The following is a 20,511-nucleotide window of genomic DNA, read 5'->3' as shown; positions in this document are numbered from 1 at the left end:
TATATTATTAAAGTAGAAGTATCTTTTAGTTTTTTTTAGCGACATAGATAAATTTTTTAAAAAGATGTTGTTTGGAAGCTTGAATAGCAGTCTGAAAAATAAGGTTTATTTGGAACATAATAATAATTTTAAAAAAGAGGTTTGTTTGAAAACATGAATAGCAGTAATAAAAAGAAATATAATGTTGTTTGAAAACATATATAGCAGTATATTAAAAAGAATGAAGTTATGTTATTAAGAAAACATAAAAATGTATTACTGCATATTATAAGAAACTATTTATTTGGGCAAACTTTAAAATATAAAAAAATGAGCAAATTTAATTATCTAAAATATCATTTGTACAAAAAATCATAAAAATTAAACGTTATATATATTTCAAATAATTTAAAATTGATTATATCAAAATTGATTCAAAATATACATATATTCAAAAGAACCATATATATTCTAGACACAAATAAAAAATCACATTAATAGTAGTTCTTAGAACTTAACATATAAATTGGTTTGATTAGATATTTGGATAAAGAATCAATAATTATTTTTAAGTATTTTTGATGTTTTGAGTATACTTTAACTATTAGGAGAATTTTCAAAAATACCACTTTCAAGTTACCATTATTCATCTTTACCACCACTAAAGACACATTTTCAATAATACCTTATTTATTAAAATGGTAAAAACTCTTATATCTTTGTTTTTATATGTTTTTCAAAATTCTAATCCCAAATTCTAATTCCTAAACCTCCAATTCTAAACCCTAAACCCAAAATCTTCAACTCTAAACCCTAAACCCTAAACTATATACCCTAAATTCAATATCCTAAACCCTAAACCCTAAAGTCTAAACTATAAACCCTAAATCCTTAACTCTAAACCCTAAATCTTAAACTCTAAACCCTAAACTATATACCTTAAACCCTAAAACATCAAATCTAAACCCTAAATCCTAAACCTTTAAATCTAGACCCTTCATTAAAAGTAGTGGTAAAAGTGGTTAGTGTAAACATGAAAAATGGTACTATGAAAATGATATTTTTGGCAATTTCTCTTAACTATTTTAGATATTTACATTAGAGTATTTATATATATTTTCAATTATTTAAACCAAATTAAAAGAACCACCATATATATGCTAGATGTTTTATAAACATTAAATCTAAACTAATAATATATAAATCTATTTCAAACATTCGGGTATCCAAAATACTTTGGTTCGGATCGAATTCGATTTAAGTTCTCTAAATACCAAAATTTTGAATAATTTGGATATTTAATCAATTTTTGTTCGGGTTTGTTATTTTCTTTTGGACCGGGTTCGGTTTGATTTTCTGGATTCAGATTTTTTGTCCAACTCTAATATTGACATGAAAAATAAATAACAACATATTTTATAAAAAAATATACCGCACGGACGTGCAGGTCAAAATCTAGTCTAACATTAAATTTCAAAGTCAAATGAAATCTATAGATGTTATATGTCGATTCGATACCTCCGGTTTGGCTTTCCGAATCGGTGGAATCACGTTAGAGTAGTTCATTGTTGTCAAAAAAAAAAAAAAAAAAAAAAAACTATTTGCCAAAACGAAAAGAATTAAATACTTGGAGGGCAAAATCAGGCACATTCTCATTTGTGTCTGGAGATATATATAGTAACGTTTTTAATTGGACTGAATTTAACGTTTTTAATTGGACTGAATTTGTCCGTATCTATGTATGAATGCTTCTTTTTAAGCACGACGTTTTCATAACAATTACTTAATTTACCAAAAACTAAAAAATTAAAGAATTTTCTTTGTAAATGGAGACAATGTTGAACACGGTATTCGTATTGATTTCACGCTCGAAAACAAAAACAAGTTTCCGGTTTGACCACTGGTCAAAACTGACTGATGCGATTAGGAATGGATAGGCCTGGGCATCAAAACCGAAATCCAAAATCCAAACCAAAAAAACCTGATCTGTTATCCAGCCCGAAATGTAAAAATACCCGAACGGATCTTATAGAATGGTATAAAAATATCTGAACCGAAGTGTTATTAACCGAATCCGAATTGGTTATCCGAAAATCTAAAATTAATAGTCAATATAAATATTTTGAAATATATATAAGTATTTCAATTATTAAATTCAATGTTTGTAGTAATATGATATATAAAAATAAATATTAAAATTTTAATAAATACTTTAAGTACACAATTAGTTATAAATAAGTATTTTATAATTTGCTCATTAAGGTAATACATATTGTTTACAATGATGTTTGTTTTCATGCTTGATTTAACATTTTATTGTTATTTTATCAATTTTATGTGTGATAGATTAATTTGTATTTAATTTAGATGTTTTTCTTTATGTTTTGCTTTAATTTTTTTTTTGTTTTTTACTTTGGTATATCCGAACAGAACCGATATAACCCGAATCCATACGATATATGCTTACTTTTGGGTTTTAGGATGCAATACAATTTTAAACCGAACTAGATGTGTTATTATCCGAACCGGACCTGTACTAATAAAATTTTAGTATGAGACCTAGGAGTGTAAACCCGAAAACCCAAAAATCCGAAAACCCGACCCAAACGCCAACGGATACCCGAACGCCCATGCCTAGGAATGGACAAAAAACTGAAACCAAACATCCGAATCGAAACTGAACCAAAATACACAAGAACAAAATTAGATCAAAAGTCTCGAATATCTGAATAGTTTTTATATTTCTATATCTAAAATAATAAACCGAACCAGAACAGAAATAGATACCTGAACATATATATTTTTTAATTATATATACATAACATAAATAAATGTATATTTATAATTTAAAAATCTAGTAAAGTATCTGACAATATTTCAAAAACTAAACTATATAAAGTATCGAACTACCCGAAAGTATCTGAAAAAATACGGATATTTTTATCTGAAATATTTAAAGTAATCTGAAATATCCGAATTTTTAATCTGAATCATCACTATTATTTGATATTTTACTAAAATACACGATATTTAATCCGCACTATCCAAATTACCCAAAATAATCGAACCGGAATAAAATGAGAATATATATTTTTCTGGGTATTTTCCAGTTCCTAGTTACTATTTAAACTCAACCAAACCCAAAATTACACGAACCAAACCAATAATAGGTCATGTAGTAAACGGATCTTCTAACCTTCTATCTAAACTACCAGATACCTAAAATATTTGAACCAAACCAAACCAATATCCAAAATTTCCAGGTTTATATGCCATCAATTACCTGTTTATTTTACATAAGCAGAGAAGAAAGATCATCTTCATCTAAATTGTGATATAGGTAAACAAGTTTGGACTTTGGGGCACTAAGCATAAACCATATATTGACCGATGCATCCTAGAACCCGTTCTTGGAAGAGAGCAGACTGCCTTTACGATCCTAGCTTTATAGCTAAGCATTTTATATGTTAAATATCTGATTTAATTCGTTATTTGTTTTGTTTTGATTCAAAAATTTTGGATATCCATAAATTTTCAAAGCAAAACAAATATTAAAAGTTAATATCTGTTAAAAACAAAGCAAATCACAAGTGCAAAATCCCTACCTAGCTTAGCTAATCCTAATGGCATACCTATAGTAATGAGGTGTAATGTGACACTTCTTAGATCTGTATAATTTGTTAAATGTATCTAAGAAATCTTGAAAAAAAAAATAAGCAATCATGTAAATAATATGTAATGAAACCCCGGAAAAAGAGTTATTTATGGGTGGCTTGTGCCCACAATATAATGGTCGGACATAGACAAACTTATCTGCGAAACAAATTAAGTGGACTCAGCTTTGTCTGAAAAGGTGAACCGGATTAATTGGTAAATGCGCGGTCTAAATAACTTAAAACTCTAATTTAAAACTGATTTGAGGAACATTACCAGGAGTTTGCTCTAAATTTTTTTCTCTTTGGCACAATCCCCAAGTATCAGCTGCGCCTCAACCTTTGACAAAAACGAGAGTTCATCACCATATCGCCTCCGTGTATACCGTCTGAAAGGCCATGCTTCTCACTCTTGGGACCCCGCCAGGTTTCTCCCAAAGAACCTTCTCACCCATTGGTGAAGATCTCATACACTGTTGAAGGCCTCACCTTGTATGTGATTGGATTCCTACACTTCTGGTCCTAGAGCCACCCAATCTGTTTCCTCCGGAAACACATCAGTATTCTCGACCACGAAAGCCACCAAATCCACTGTATCCTCTAGGAAAGGCATACTTCCAGTTCCCTTGATGTTCCACGTTTTCTTACTTCCCAAACGCCGGTCGGGAAATACCCTCCTGACCCACTACTCTCCATGCCGGATTTCATCTTTTGAAGATCCAGCTTCTACTTTAAGTCTCGTGTCCGGTGTAGAACCTAAAATCTACTCTCAGTATTTTGTAGTGTTTGTAAAGTAAATTAGAGAATGACAAAAGATGTAGGCAACGATATCCTTAGAACACAACGATGTAATCGGAATTCAGTTGACAAAAATTGACTTTCATTGATTAAGAGGTCGATTACAAGGAACAACAAAGAGATTGATTATAACAAGGAGATCGATCAATATCGGGATCCAAAACAATGTAAGAAAGGTGAAAATGTATGATGTGCTCTCTCTCTAGGGTTGTGTCCTTAGCATTGATCTCTCCTCCCTTTTATATTCTCGACTCCGCTCTTCTTGCAACTGCTTCTGCGACCTTCTCAACTTCGGCGACCTCTTTACCACCTCGTTGACGTCGCTACGGGCCTTGGTTCCATGGCCCATCTGTTTTAATCATAGCATATTTAGTTTAGACCCTAAACCGAATCCAATGTCTTCTTTATTAATTTCGTTGAACACGTCGAATTCCTTCCGCGGGCTTCTCATTCGCGGCCCGTTTTCGAAATAGGCCCAATAATTTAAGGGACCGAAATTGGGTCCAACATCCGGCACATGCATTCAGTCTTCTTGTCCTTTGGAGTGCATGTTCTTAATGTTTTGTGCAGATCTCAGTCCTTCCATATTCTCCATTTGAAGCTTTCACAATGTATTGCCTTCTTGATAAGTTGCAATAAGTTTTTGAAATTGTTATGTATTAGACTTCAGTTAACTCATTAGGAGATCACTTATACCTTTGAATGAAGATGTTGCAGTCTCTATAAATCTATTTTTACTTCAGTCATGAGGACAGTTTACACATCTTTTTAGTAAACAACTTCAGTTCAAAGATGTTTATTTTTGGGTTATGCCCTTTTTGTACTCCAATATGAGGTTATTTGGAGATTTGTCTTGTTGGCTCTGGTTTATATCCTTTCTGGATTGCTCATTGGTCGTGGAGGTTCTTGTCACAACTGCTTTAAAAGGTGGAGGTTTTGGGTGGTGTATCCGCGGAATGGATGACACCATTGTCTCCCAATGCTACACCCTTGCAGCCAAAAAATTTATGTTGCAAGAAGCTTTACAATCAGCGAAGTCAGCTGGATTCTCAAGTTTTCAAGTACTTCCAGACTCCATCATCCTTGTTTTTTGCATTTCACTCAGGGCATAGACATTATGTTTAAGAAACCTTGCCATCTCTTCACTATGTCTTTTAAGTTTAATCCACACACAATTTCATATTTAGTTGTTGCGTTTGCAAAGAGTAGTTTGATCAAATTCTATTTTTTATTACTCTGTTTTGAGTTTTAAGGGAATGAAATACTTGATATAAAAATAGAAAGGAAAATCATCAATATGAGATGTCTTATGACACCCTTTAAAACTGAATAAGTATCAATTTGTATGGAAAACAATGAATTATCACTAGGTCTATTGGCAAAGTTCCCTTATGTGACCCCTAAACGAAGCTCCTATTCTCACCAGTGACACTTTTAGAGTTACTTTTTTTTCTCTTTTTAATACTAGTTTAACCTAGGTAAAAATTACTCATGGGTCTTCCACTGTGTACAACCCCTCTGCCTCTGTGTACAACCTATTTTGATATGTCTAATTTATTATTTTGGTTTTGTGGATAATTTAGTTGGACACAATAATATTTATATTTGCTGATATTTAGATCATTAATGTCCTAGAAAACGAAAATATCCATCTAGATAATTCCATTTTAAGATGGACATCCCATTCGACACCCCTGTTCTCATGTAACCGATGTGAATGTTATTAAAATTACCTTATTTGTTTATCATGGTAATGAACGTCTTGTCTAATTTATTGGACAGTGCTGCAAGTAATAGATTGTTTGGTTACCATCCTCGCTGCAAAAACTTAGACCTAGCATACCTGAGCTTTGTAGACGACTTGATGGTACTAACTGATGGAAAAATAAGATCTGTGGAAGGCATAGTAAAGGTGTTTGATGAGTTCGTTGAAGGAACTTGTCTGCGAATAAGTATGGAGAAAATACAGTCTATCTTGGTGGTTTAGCTGAGAGTTCTAGTCATTAAATTACTACTAAATTTAAGTTCACAACATGCCACTTGCCGGTTAAATACATCGATCTTCAGCTGACAACTAAATGCATGAACTCAGGTGACTATCTCCCTCTGTTGGGAGATATTAAGAAGTGGATAAATTCATGAAAATCACGTTTCCTGTTTGTTTGTGGGAAGATTTGAGCTCATAAAATATGTACTATGGAATATCAGATTTTTGGATGGGTGCTTTCAGGTTACCAAGTGCTTGTATCAGGGATATTGATAAATTATATTCTACTTCTTATGGTTTGGGATTTAGCATAACCCAAGAAAGTTGAAAGTTTTTTGGGAGGAGATCACTAAATCGAAAGAATAGTGAGGGTTACTCCGATGTTTAAGAGAATAAAATGTTGCTTCCTTAAGTTTCTATGGAGACTAGTCTCACGACAAAATCTTCTTGAGAATGAGTTTATTTAGTCTTCTTGAGAATGAGTTTATTTAGTTAACGAAAGATGAAATAAGTATATTATCATGAATGTGGAAAAAGTTACTTAAATACATGAACATTGCAAGAGAACTATACAAAGTTGTGACTAGAAATGGACTGAGTACTTTTTTCTGGTATGATACTTGGTCAAGTGTGGGATGTCTGATTGATATTACGGGTCATCGAGGCATTGTTAATCTGGGAATTGGGAGACACCACTCCGTTGCACGCGTGGGACAAAAGAAGGAGAAGACCATATCGCCAAGAACATCTGAACACCTTTGAACTGAACCTGCAACAACTGTTACTGTGTTACAAAAGAGGATTGCCTCTAGCGATCTTGTACTCTGCCGAGAGAAAAAAGATAATTCAGCAATACTCTCAGCACCAAAGATATTTGGCATAATATCCGATCATTTCAGGAAAAGGTTGAATGGCATAACGCAGTGTGGTTCAGTCATAGCACTCCCAAGAAATCATTCTGCACATGGCTGGCAGTGACGAATAGATTGTCAACAGGTGATAGTACGATGAAGTAGAATGTAGGTGCTAATGCAAAATGTGTTTTCTGTGTTGATCCTCAAGAAACAAAGGAACACATGTTTTTTTTTTTTTTGAAAGGGTTCATGGGCTGAGTTTCTTAGGCCCGAAAATTAAAAAAAATGGTTAAACTCGGTGAGCCCGTCTCTTATGAGTGAGTCCGTATGAACCCGTCTGACACCACGTGTCTTGCTGCGATTGGAGACGCGAGCTCGCGTACACATCGAAGAAACACGGGATCGAAGAGAGAGGTTTCATTTTCTTTGCTCTCTAGAAAAACTAGGGTTTCGTGTTTCTCTGAGGCGATTTTGGCGATTCGTTCTCCGAAGCTCAAATCCGGTCATCTTCTCCGATAAATCGACGACGTAGTCTCCCTTCGACGAGCTCAGGTAATCCTCGCGTAGATTCACCGGTTAAAATCGCGTAGATTCACCGGTTAAAGTTCAAATCGATTTGGGGGTTTCGTGTTAGGGTTCTAATTGGAGTCGTGGCTTTCATTTTTAAGGCTGTTAAATCATCTATAGGGTCCGATTTAGGGTTTTATTTCCAATTCGATTTAGTTTTTGATTTCCAAATCGTTTTAGGGTTCGATTTCAATTTCGATTAAGGGGCTTTCTTGTTTGGGTTCTAGAAATTGTTTCTTTCTTGTTTGGATTCTAATTTACATATAAAATGTGCAGATGGAACCCGCAGATGAGATAAGAGACATTGAGATGCTAAAGGAGCACATCAACATGCTACAATTCGTTGCGGATTCAGAATACGGCATTCCGAGAAGGTGTGCTTGTGGTGGGAGGATCATTAACGAGGTTCGGGGTAAGGAGGAGTTCGACTCTCTTCCGGGCAAGCGGTTCTTCAGCTGCTCAAAGTACCAGGCAAGTTGTTCAACTGTTTTCTATATTTTTTTTTGTTTTAAAGTACCATGAACTAGGTTCTTCAGCGGTGTTGATATTTTTTCTGTTTTAAACAAGGCTGATGGGCTCCATTATCGTCAGCCTTGGGTCGCAGGTGTCCAGGAGGAGATCGAACGCCTGACTAAGCGTGTGGAGGAGGCGGAGGAGGTGATGAAGGTGGTTCCGGATCTCAATAAACAGATTGAGCGATTGGAGGTAGTATCTTGAACAATTTAATTACTTTCATGGTTAGGATTAATAGACTTGTAGTAGTTTTCTTTGTTAGGAACCCGCAGTAGTTTTCTTGGTTAGGATAAATTTAATTACTTTGTTGATGGTTTCTTTTTGCTGCTATTGATGCAGGCAGATGTTTATAACCTCACAGTGCAGGTAGATCACCTGGAGAAGCTCTGCTTCGAATGAGGACCTCGAAAAGCATCAGGTCAGACTCTTACTTGTTACTTAGCTTTAATGACGAACTAGAAGTAGAAGTAGAACTAGAACTAGATCATGAACTCGAACTACAACTACAACTCGAACTAGGACTACACATAGTTGTTACTTAGCATAGTTAATGACATGTTTGGTAGTTGTAGTGGTTGGTTGCTGTGATTTTAAAGTACCATGAACTCGAACTTATTTGGTTGGTTGCTGTGATTTGATGCGTATTCAATGCTTTCTGTGAACTAGCTTAAGAAAATAATCAATGTTTGGTAGTTGTAGTGTTAGTAAAATAATCAATGTTTGGTAGTTGTAGTGTTAGTAAAATAATCAATGTTTCTTATCTGCTTTCATTGCTAAAACTAGTATAAAATCATAGTAAATCCTTGTTAAAAATACAAACGCATTTAAAAAACACAAACCGAAACCAAAATGGGTCATTTTCCCATAACCCATGGCGGGTATGTTAACCTACTAGCTTCCCAAACCAGTGAAACACCCACGTAGAGTCTCCCCCCGTCCCTAAAGCTGCTGAAAGGAGGAAGTGGTCACCAAAAGAAGACATCGTGCTGATCAGTGCCTGGTTGAACACCAGCAAGGATCCGATTGTCAGCACAAACCATAAAGGAGGAGCATTTTGGAAGAGAATACAAGAGTATTACAATGGTAGCCCACAACTCTCTGGCTTTGCGCCAAGAGAGTTAAATCAGTGTAAGCAGAGGTGGGGAAGATTGAACGAGCAAGTCTGCAGGTTTGTGGGAAGTCATGAGGCCGCGTTGAAGGAGCAAGCAAGTGGGCAAAACGAGAATGATGTCATGAAGGCTGCTCATGACATCTTCTTAAATGACTACGGCTCCAAGTTCGGCCTTGAACATGCGTGGAGGGAACTTCGGTATGATCAGAAGTGGAAATCAAACTCCAAAGATGGTGCAAAGGAGAAAAGGAAGGAAGGTGCGGAGGTGGAACCTGAGTTCGAAGAGGTTAGGCCAGAAGGTGTTAAAGCAGCCAAACGCAAGAAGCGTGGCAATGAAGCTTATGATCAGTTACAAACCATGCTAGGGGTGAAAGATGCCATATCGAAACGGAGACTCCTTGAGCGTCTCCTTGCAAGAAAAGATCCACTTTCTGAAACAGAAATGGTTCTCAAAGACAAACTCGTTTCTGAATTGGTTTGACTGCTTTGTTGGTTTCTTATTAAATCCAGAATTGCATGCTTGCTTGTTTGTTATATTTTGCTTGCTTATGTGTTCTGTTTTGAAATGGTTCTAATTTGTTATGTTTTCTTTTGCAGGTTGTCACGGGTCTCAACTGTCTCAACTGGCTTCTCTACTGCCTTCTCTACTGCTTCCTTGTTTACATGCTTCACGGGGTTAATGTATTTTGTTTTAATGGCTTCTCTACTGCCATTTGTTCAATGTATTTTGTTTTCGGACTTGACAAGTGCAGTCTTTTGTTTGTCTCTGCACTTGTTTCTTTGCTTCACGGGTTATGTAACAAAATGTACTATCTCTTTGCACTAGTTTCAGTCACGGGTTATGTAATCAAACTCTATAAATTATGCCTTTCTTTGCTTTACTTCTCTTGCAACTTGTCTTTCAATTAAATCACTTATTTCATCACTCACTTGCAACTTCTCTATTTCAACTTCTCTCAACTTCTTAAACTTGTCTATTTCAACTTGTCTCACTTCTCTATTTCAACTTGTTTCACTCTATAAATTAAGTCATTTTCAACTTGGTAGCCCACAACTCTCAATTCTCTATTTCTCAATTCTCAATTCTCTATTTCTCAACTCTTTTTCTTTTCTATTTTTCTATTTCTCAACTCTTTTTCTTTTATATTTCTCTATTTCTCAACTCTTTTTCTTTTATATTTCTCTATTTTTTTCTAAACACTCTACCAAAAAAATGTCTTCCCCATCGTCTTATGAAGATGATGCCATAGATGATCAAATAGACGACACTTTTGAAGATATGTTCGACCAACAATTTGATCAAATGTACGACGCAATCGTTCATGGTGCAGCCAACAAGCAGAAGAAACGAGCTTATATCGAAAGAGAGCGGGAACAAGGACACAATCAACTATGGAACGACTATTTCAGTGAGCATCCTACATACCCATCAGAAATATTTAGGCGGCGTTTTCGAATGACCAAACCATTGTTCCTTTCCATTGTCGATCGCCTAAGTAATGAAGTTCCATACTTTCAGCAAAGACGAAATGCTCACGGGAGGTACGGGCTATCTGCACTTCAAAAGTGTACTGCAGCTATACGTATGCTCGCATATGGTCAAGCAGCAGATACGTATGACGAATATCTCCGGCTTGGTGAGAGTACTGCACTTTTATGTTTGGAAAAATTCAACGAGGGGATAATACAATTGTTTGGAGATGAGTATCTACGAAAACCTACAGCAGATGATCTTCAACGATTACTCGATATTGGAGAGGTTCGCGGATTTCCAGGAATGATAGGAAGCATCGACTGTATGCATTGGGAGTGGAAAAACTGCCCAAGGTCTTGGAGAGGACAGTACGCACGAGGTCACGGAAAGCCGACAATTGTCTTAGAGGCTGTGGCATCACAGGATCTTTGGATATGGCACGCATTTTTTGGTTTACCAGGTACCCTCAACGATATTAATGTTCTCCAACGGTCACAAGTTTTTTCTGACATTTTAGATGGTCGAGCTCCTAAAGTTAATTTCACGGTCAACGGCCACAATTATCGTATGGCGTACTATCTTACAGACGGAATCTATCCGAAATGGTCAACATTTATCCAATCCATCTCACTACCTCAAAGTCGTAAAGCCGAGCTTTTTGCTGAACATCAAGAATCCGCTAGAAAAGATGTCGAACGTGCTTTCGGAGTTTTGCAATCGAGGTTTGCAATAGTAAAAACCCGGCTCTACTATGGGACAAGGAAAAGATTAGAAAGATTATGAGAACTTGTGTCATACTGCACAATATGATAGTAGAGAACGAACGAAACACATATCATCTGTCTGATACATCTGAGTTCGAAACTGGAGAGTCAAGCAGAAGTTCACAGGTTGAAGTCTCGCAACCTACGGTCACCCCTTCCACCTTCGTTAATAGGCTTGGCATTCGTAATCAAATTCGGAGTGAAAACAAACATGAACGTTTGAAAGCTGATTTAGTTGAAAATATATGGCAAAATTTTGGTAATCTAGATAAATAATCTTTGTATGAATTCTCATTGTAATAAATAAAAAACTTTACTAAATAAAAACTTTTTAAAAAAATAAAAAGTATATTATTTTATTCTTAAGAACCTCATAGTCAGGTTCACTAATGGAATCGCAAAATAAATACATATTCTTCACTATTCACGGTCCCATCAAAAAATATTAAAAAATCTATGTGAATTCCAAAATGAGGTTCACTAATGGAGATGCTCTTAGGAACACATGTTTTTAGCTGTAGTTTCACCTTAATTATATTCATGGAGAAAACTGGTGCAGAAACTCTGTGGGATAGAATACTCTTCCGACTGAAATGTTTTGATAATTAACATCTCCAAAAAATTCAACTAACAGAACATCAGTTTTCCTCAAGCAATATTTTTTTAGTCGGTTATTTACACCATATGAAGAGCATACTCTTGTCGCCATGGTGAGGTTCCAACTCCCACGTGTTGACAAATATATTCGCCATTCAGATATAGTCAGCATACTGAGAGCCTTCAAGTATGACTGTGAGCCAAAACCTAGTGATAGATCATATATCGTTTCAGATTTTCACAATTTTTTCTATTTAAAGCTGTTTTTCATTGCAAAAGCAATATTTTTCTTTTGAGTTTAGTTTAACATTTAATTCAAAAAAATAAAAATAAAAACACATATCGACATCGTGCTGTTTGTAGTTCCTGATATTGAACAACGTGCTGGTCTTACCAAAAATGTTTTTTTTTTTTGGCATGTAAAGCAGTGTAGAGAGGAGGAGATACGGTATTCTCACTGTAGAGAGTAAAATCAATTAAAGGACAAAAAGAGAGATGGAGAGCGACGAAGCAGCAGCAGCGTCTCCTCAAGTGAGCGGAGGAACAGTAACTCCGGCGCCGAAGAAAAGAGGCCGGAAACCTAAGATCAAGGACGATTCCGAGACTCCGTCGTCGCAGCAGCAGAGCGGTGGGAAGATGAAGGAGAGCAGCGGGAAGAAGACGAAGCAGGAGGGGCAGAGTGTGGACGAGAAGTACACTCAGTGGAAAGGTCTCGTCCCCATTCTCTACGACTGGCTCGCAAACCACAACCTCGTCTGGCCTTCCCTCTCTTGCAGGTAGGCCCTTTCTCTCTGTACTTCCTAGGGTTTCGATTTATGTTGTGGATTGAATTGCATTTGTAGACATTTTCAATTTCTGGGTTTTTAGTGAGATTTTTGAAAGTGATCTAGTTAGGGTTTGGTTGTACTGGATGTGTCCCTGTCTTCAAACCTTGTTATTATGTCTGATGCTTGATTCGTGAGTTCTTGCGGGATCCTCTGGAATTTAATTAGCCTTAACCAGCACAAAAGGGCGAAGAGGAGGGTTTTCAATTTTTTAGGGAACTGTTAGTTTTCTTACCAGATGTGATAGATTTACTCATGTCTGATCTAGTCTTTAGGTCTTGTCTTGTCCTAAGAGGTTCCATTCTAGTTAGGGTTTAGTGTCTCTGTCTTCAAGTCTTGTTATGTCTGATGCTCAATTTGTGAATTTTTACACGATCCTCTGGAATTTTATTTGCCTTAACCCTCACAAAGGTGAAGAAAGTTTTCAATTTTGAGGAAATGTTAGTTTTTTTTTTTTTGCATGTTTTAGATGTATTCATGTTTGATCAAGTCTTTAGTTCTTGTGCTAAGAGGTTGTGAATTTGTTGTTTGGGCTTTTCACAGATGGGGTCCACAGCTTGATCAAGCTACCTACAAGAATCGCCAGCGTCTTTACCTCTCTGAACAAGTAGGGTTTTTTTCGCTCTCTCCTGTATCTTACTTGCTATATATCGTTTCAGAAACTGATCTCATCATGAGTTTATTTGTATATTTCTCATCACATTTGTGTTTCTGTCACCAGACTGATGGCAGTGTGCCCAACACTCTTGTCATAGCAAACTGCGAAGTTGTTAAGCCAAGGGTCGCTGCAGCCGAGCACATATCTCAGGTAATTTGTGGCTCTTGTACCAATCTTTGTACTCGTTTCTGATCATGCTCCCTATCACAATGGATTTACTGTGGTTACTCGTATTTATGTGTTTATGTGTTTTCAGTTCAATGAAGAAGCACGTTCTCCATTTGTGAAGAAGTACAAGACCATCATTCACCCTGGAGAGGTATGATTGATGTATCTGCACTTCTCTTTAAATCTCTTCATAAATTTACTTGTTTAGCGCTTTGGTGAAAGTAAAACCCTTTTTTGATGTGTATACATCACTAATTCGCAATTGCAGGTTAACAGAATCAGGGAACTGCCCCAAAACAGTAAGATTATAGCTACTCACACCGACAGTCCTGATGTAAGTGCTGCTTCTTCCATTTTGTTATGGCCTAAGCAACTTGAAAAATATGTCATTTTCATACTTCTTTATTTGCTAGACAAAGCGTATTTCCACTCTTAGTTATCTGAATACTATATGTTGATTCCAGGTTCTCATTTGGGATGTTGAAACCCAACCAAACCGTCATGCTGTGCTTGGAGCTGCAACTTCCCGTCCAGATTTGGTATGTCCACTTCTGTAAAACATCGTTTCAAATCATTGCTTGCCTTTTTTTTTTTAATTATTGTCTTAACCTCATCAATGGAAGTGATATTATCTCTTTGATATCTTAAATTGTGCTTACTTGTTTTTATCATCTGAGCCATTTTTTGTTTTTGTTTTGCAGATACTAACTGGACACCAAGACAATGCTGAATTTGCTCTTGCAATGTGCCCAACCGAACCCTTTGTCCTCTCTGGAGGTCTGTGTTTCTATGATTTGTAGTGTCTGATCTTGTCGTTTTGCTAGATTCTCATACAAAGGTTCTTCTCTTAGGCAAGGACAAGTCAGTTGTTTTGTGGAGTATCCAGGACCACATCACAACGGTTGGTACAGATTCCAAATCATCTGGATCCATCATCAAACAGACTGGTGAAGGTGGTGATAAGACCGAGAGTCCTTCTGTTGGCCCGCGAGGTGTATATCATGGCCATGACGACACGGTTGAGGATGTGGCATTCAGCCCGACTAGGTAACTTCTTAGAACAGTCTCCTCTTCTTTCTTTTTTTTTCCTATCTCGTGTTTTTTTAATGATGCTTCTGGTGAATTTTTTTGTTGTGAAGTGCACAAGAATTCTGCAGTGTTGGTGACGATTCTTGCCTCATACTATGGGATGCGAGAACAGGCACTAGCCCTGTCACGAAGGTAAGAGTAGCCTCTTGATCGGTTGATCCTTTCAAGATTTGGAAGTTTTTGCCTACTCTTTCTTTCTTTTATTTATTTTTTTGTGTTTATTAGGTTGAAAAGGCACACGATGCTGATCTTCATTGTGTCGACTGGAATCCTCATGACGACAATCTGATCCTGACAGGGTATGGGAAAACAAATATACATGCGCAAAAGATAAATTTTAGTATCTAATTAAGAAAATGTTTAGAATATGAACACGTGTACTCATTAGATATAGTTTAATGTTTCAGGTCTGCAGACAACACTGTCCGGTTGTATGATCGTAGGAACCTTACCTCCAATGGAGTTGGTACGCCCATCTACAAATTTGAAGGGCACAAAGCTGCTGTTCTTTGCGTTCAGGTTTCAATAACACCTATTATGTTTCTTTTTGCATTATATACTTTGTTAACTAACTGATACCATCTTGTTAATCAATTCAGTGGTGTCCTGATAAGTCATCTGTTTTTGGGAGTTCCGCAGAAGATGGTCTCTTGAACATCTGGGATTATGACAGGGTATGTATATAAGTCACTCAGATATGTCTGAAATTAATCAGTATTCACTTTTCTCGAATGTTTACTTAAATTCATTGCACTCTTTTGGTTTGGTTTGTTTAACTATCAATCAGGTCAGTAAGAAGTCTGATCGTGCAGCTAAAAGCCCCGCTGGTCTCTTCTTCCAGCATGCTGGTCACAGGTTCTTAAAGACTTTATTAGCTCTCTCCCGTGACGTCTCATTTACTTGCTTCTAAGTGTTCTTATTTATATATACTTTCTTAGGGACAAAGTTGTTGATTTCCACTGGAATGCGGCAGACCCTTGGACTATTGTCAGTGTTTCTGATGACTGTGAGACTACTGGTGGAGGTGGAACATTGCAGGTAAACAAACCTCTAAACACTTTCTTGGTACCTCGTGAGAGCAAATTTTTATCGATAAAAAAGTAAATGTGTTATGTTTAAACTATCTTCTTCTTTGGTAGATATGGCGGATGAGTGACTTGATTTACAGACCAGAAGAGGAAGTTTTGGCAGAGTTGGAAACGTTCAAGTCGCATGTTATGACATGTGCCTCTAAACCTTGAGGGCAAAGAAATAAAAATGTACCATTATCTATCAATCGCCTGTGGTAAAAGTAAAACTAATGCGGTTAAGTTGTCGTTTTAGCGAGGAATACTATCTTCTTCTTTAGTTTGTGTTTTTGACTTGAAACTGGTTTCAATTTTGTTGTGTTTCAGAATAAGAAAACAATTACTAATCCAAGTCCAATCCATTTTGATATTCCATTTGGTGTTTTTTGCCTTTTCTGTATAAAAAGAAACGATACTCAATAATTTTCTACGCTTAGAATCATAGTAAAGCCTCGGGAAAATATAATTATAAAAAAGAAATCATAAAGGTCGCATAAGAATATCATTCAAAGGAAAAAGAAAACAGCAGCAAGTTGTTATTACAAAGACATCTGACTATCAATGTGATTCGGGAAAGCATGGAGTGCATAAGGTGGATGGCCTTCTTTATGGACATATACCTCGTCTGCCAATCCCTTAAAGTCAAATCTTCTCCAGCTATTTCTCACCGGATCACATAATAAAATATAACACGATTGGCTATCCCTTTCTGGTGCGAAAATAAACTCGCCAGCATGAGTGAAACCTGTTAGTTTGAAACTCCCATCATCTAAGCCATCAAAAGGTGAAAGAAAGTCTTGTCCCGTCCATATGTGTTTCTGTGCATCCTCCAAAATCCATAATCTTCTATCCTCTGTTCTATAACTTAATCTACTACAAAAAGCCAACCTTCCCTTATATGTTATCAGCACGTCCCAAAGAGATGTCGAAGGTAGTTTTATCATATCGAACTTTTCAGATCTGACATCAAAGCTCATTAAAACTTCATCACCCCTCTTGCCACTAGATGCTAGATAGTATATCACACCCTCGATGCATCGCTCATATGTATGACTGGTAGGACGATGGTGAATATTAGCTTTGACCGTTCTCCATGCTTTCTGAGCTGATCCCAATGTAAAAACTCGGCACACATAACATGTCCTTTTAAAGGGAAGGCACACTACTTTGTGTTTACCTTCAACTGGATCATATCCTAACAACAATGTTGTCTTTTTCCAGTCCTTACATGGTTCTGGTGTAGTTGGTAAAGTTATGAACTGTCTCGTGCTAGGGTTCCAGACTACCGGGTTTTCTGATTCTTGAAAGCAGATCAAGCTATGGACAGATTCCTTAGATGAGAACCGATTATAACAACTTGGGAGTTCCATCATATGATGATGATCAAAAGACAGAGAAGAAGAGTAGGACCTGTTCGAGTTCAGAGTATGCTGTGGAATAGAGGAAATATACAAGTCCGAGTCGTCATATTGTTGGAAAGAGAGTAGAAGGCGAGGCCGTGGGAAAGATGGGTCGGAGGTGATTGATGACCAGAGCTTGGACACACAACTACACCTAGCAACAGATTTCTCAGGCAGCCTTGAGAGTATCTCTATGGTTAGGTCTGTAGGAATCGACTGTGTTCTTCGGTAGCGTGTTTTCCTCTTCTTCTTTTCTTTTGGCTCCATAATTACTCAAAACCCTAATTTGATCATAAACGACCCTTGTGTATATGTATATAAAAGAAAGAAACAAAAAGAAGACCCTTGTATGTATATAAAATATAAGGGAAATTGGACTGTATAGCCACAAAACAATTCATAATTAACTATATAACCAAAAAAAAAGTACCTCCATTATTTATAAAATATATACTATATTACCCTCTTGTTTACCGGTTAATGAAAGAGAAAATATATTTTCTTCTTCTTCTTCGATTATCATCTATCACCACTTTTCTTCCATCTTCACCGCCTTATCCTCTGTCATTCTCATCACCCTCTGTGATTCATCTTTTTGTTGTGTCTTTAATCAATATTTTTTTCTATAATCAATATCTCATTTTTTTCATGATTATTATCATCTCATTCATATTTACATTCATCATTGAGCTACCATTGACATAGCCATCACTACCAACCCAGATTCATAATCTCTACTACATATGTCAACTCTGCTTCTGAAATCTACAGATCGTGATGGCATTACGGTCGAGTCGCCCTCATTTATCATGTAAGTTTTCGGTTGTACTATGCTATTTGAATAACATGTACTATGCTATTTCGTTTATTACTATTCTATTTTGATAATATTTTATATTATGCACTATGTGCATATTCTGATATTTAGGTTTATGATTTATATTTTCTTTTATGGTTTAGTGGTTAGTGTTTTGGATATAGTTTAATGGAAGATTTGAGTTAATTTTGGGGTAAGCATAACCTAATTCTTTGTAATCATAGATATTTTAAAATTTGAAAATTAATATATACTATGTTATTTCGTTTGTTATTATTCTATTTTGATAATGCTTCATATTATGTACTATGTGCATATTTTGATATTTGGATTAGGGTTTATATTTCATTTTAGGGTTTAGTGATCAGTGTTTTGGGTTTAGTTTATGGAAGGTTTGGATTGACTTTAGGGTAAATATTACCTCATTCCCTGCAATCAAAGACATTTCAATATTTGAACATTAATATATACTATGTTATTTCATTTGTTACTATTCTATTTTGATAATGGTTCATATTATGTACTATGTGCATATTTGATATTTGGGTTAGGGTTTATATTTTTTTCGGGGTTTAGTGACTAGTATTTTGAGTTTAGTTTATAAAATGTTTGGGTTAACTTTAGAGTAAACACTATCTCCACTATTATTAAACCATTTTTTAGTTTCATTAATATGAACTATTCCATTTATAATGTTCTATTCTATTTATTCTGTTCATCTTCTTCCACAATATTATATGTTTCTCCGATCATTGCAGCCACAGCATGACTAACATCGTAGTCATAGTATTTTTGTATGAAAAATGATTGTTTTTTTGGATTGATGATCTCTGTTTCATCTGTAATCACTCCACCGTAATCACCATCTTCATAGATAATGTCACCGCCGGTGCGATAATCACTGCCGGCGTAATCATCAGCATCTTTTTTTAACAATTCTTTTTCCATTGTAATTTTCATTAATCTTGTAATAATCAACATCACCATAAAATTATTGATCACAATTTTTTTCATTACTGGCAACCGGTTGAAAAGAGGGACAAAACCGAGAAAAAATGGCACAAATACTAGCAGATCTAATAACGTCAAAATCAGTGCTATATCTTTAATTTTGTTCTCAAATATGGCTATTTGGCCAATAAGCCCAAAATATAATCTAACATAAAACTAGATCATGACCCGCGCGCATGCGCGGATTTATCTTTTGATTCACATATTTTATATACATGTTGTATATTATTTAAGACTTATAATATAAAAAAGTTAGAACGATCTGGAACCAAAAAAATCGACCCGGACAAAAAAAACAAATACCTACTTAGATCCAAATATTGAGAACTCGAAAAACTCATACCTGAAATGAACAGATTTATACCCGATCCGGTGAGCTAAATTTCAAACATAATATCTTTTGTTATATTTTTAATTCATTTTTTGGTTTGGTAAGATTTACTATTTATTCGAAAAAAAATTGGCTAACTTAATGGTATATATTCGTAGGTTTCTTTTTTTTCTGAACAAGAAAAAAAAGATTTGGGTCTTGATTAAATTTATCTTATATAACAAATTACTGCTATAAATAATTTTTATAAAAAAACTAATTTTGTAACAGTAATATCATTTTTGTTATAAATTAGTATATCATGGTTTATAGGTTCAAAGTATAGAATTTGCCGTTTTCATAATATTGCTAATATTGATAGATGCAAGTTAATGAATACATATAATATATTGTATTATTATTAATTTGTCGTATAGTATTATATGTTAGTAGATGTATTATTAATAATATATCTTATAGTATAATATGGTAGTGGATGTATGTAGATTATAGTAAAATATATGTAATATAAGGAAACAAGCGTAGTGGATATAATAATAAGGTAAGAAGTGAAAAACTATGGTAAGGGTTGATATTAATTATTTATAAAAATGCATGTCTAATAATAAGTAGATTAATATAGCATTAATTACATAAGGTCCAACTTTAAAATCCACCTAGAAGAAGTTGTAATGTTTCTGTTTTAATAAGATAGATAAAAAGGCAATAACACTAATTAGAAAATAGAAATCTTAATAAAATAACTATTTTAATTATATATTAATTAAATGCTTCTGGTAAACTTTTATGTGGACTATTCTTGCCTTATACTCCTTCCAATTTCTAAAAGATCCATATTTTAGAATTTTC

The 20,511-nt window shown here is 35.3% G+C and overlaps 4 protein-coding genes across 4 annotated transcripts; 3 read left to right on the top strand and 1 right to left on the bottom strand.

The window, feature by feature from the left end:
- Positions 1–9,222: 9,222 nt before the first annotated feature.
- LOC108808136 (glutathione S-transferase T3-like) lies at positions 9,223–10,309 on the top strand. Its single transcript, XM_018580325.2, has 4 exons — positions 9,223–9,229; positions 9,276–9,937; positions 10,060–10,143; positions 10,289–10,309. The coding sequence occupies exons 1-4, from the start codon at positions 9,223–9,225 to the stop codon at positions 10,307–10,309; spliced, it is 774 nt and encodes a 257-aa protein (XP_018435827.2).
- Positions 10,310–10,675: 366 nt separating this feature from the next.
- Positions 10,676–11,719, top strand: LOC108808134 (uncharacterized). The gene has a single exon (XM_056987098.1). It carries the CDS (start codon positions 10,676–10,678, stop codon positions 11,717–11,719), a length of 1,044 nt encoding a protein of 347 aa, XP_056843078.1.
- A 1,030-nt stretch (positions 11,720–12,749) lies between these two features.
- On the top strand, positions 12,750–16,476 carry LOC108806116 (WD-40 repeat-containing protein MSI4). Its single transcript, XM_018578148.2, has 15 exons — positions 12,750–13,073; positions 13,665–13,728; positions 13,843–13,929; positions 14,036–14,098; positions 14,216–14,281; positions 14,412–14,486; positions 14,649–14,724; positions 14,799–14,994; positions 15,087–15,168; positions 15,262–15,335; positions 15,444–15,555; positions 15,636–15,710; positions 15,824–15,891; positions 15,975–16,074; positions 16,176–16,476. Exons 1-15 carry the CDS (start codon positions 12,793–12,795, stop codon positions 16,275–16,277), a joined length of 1,521 nt encoding a protein of 506 aa, XP_018433650.1. The 5' UTR covers positions 12,750–12,792; the 3' UTR covers positions 16,278–16,476.
- A 39-nt stretch (positions 16,477–16,515) lies between these two features.
- Positions 16,516–17,805, bottom strand: LOC108810567 (putative F-box protein At1g47790). Its single transcript, XM_018582670.2, has one exon. It carries the CDS (start codon positions 17,768–17,770, stop codon positions 16,643–16,645), a length of 1,128 nt encoding a protein of 375 aa, XP_018438172.1. The 5' UTR covers positions 17,771–17,805; the 3' UTR covers positions 16,516–16,642.
- Positions 17,806–20,511: the final 2,706 nt, after the last annotated feature.

This window comes from Raphanus sativus, chromosome 6 (genome assembly GCF_000801105.2).
Source record: "Raphanus sativus cultivar WK10039 chromosome 6, ASM80110v3, whole genome shotgun sequence".
In the NCBI taxonomy this organism is placed as follows: domain Eukaryota; kingdom Viridiplantae; phylum Streptophyta; class Magnoliopsida; order Brassicales; family Brassicaceae; genus Raphanus; species Raphanus sativus.
This window is presented reverse-complemented; position numbering and strand designations above follow the sequence as displayed.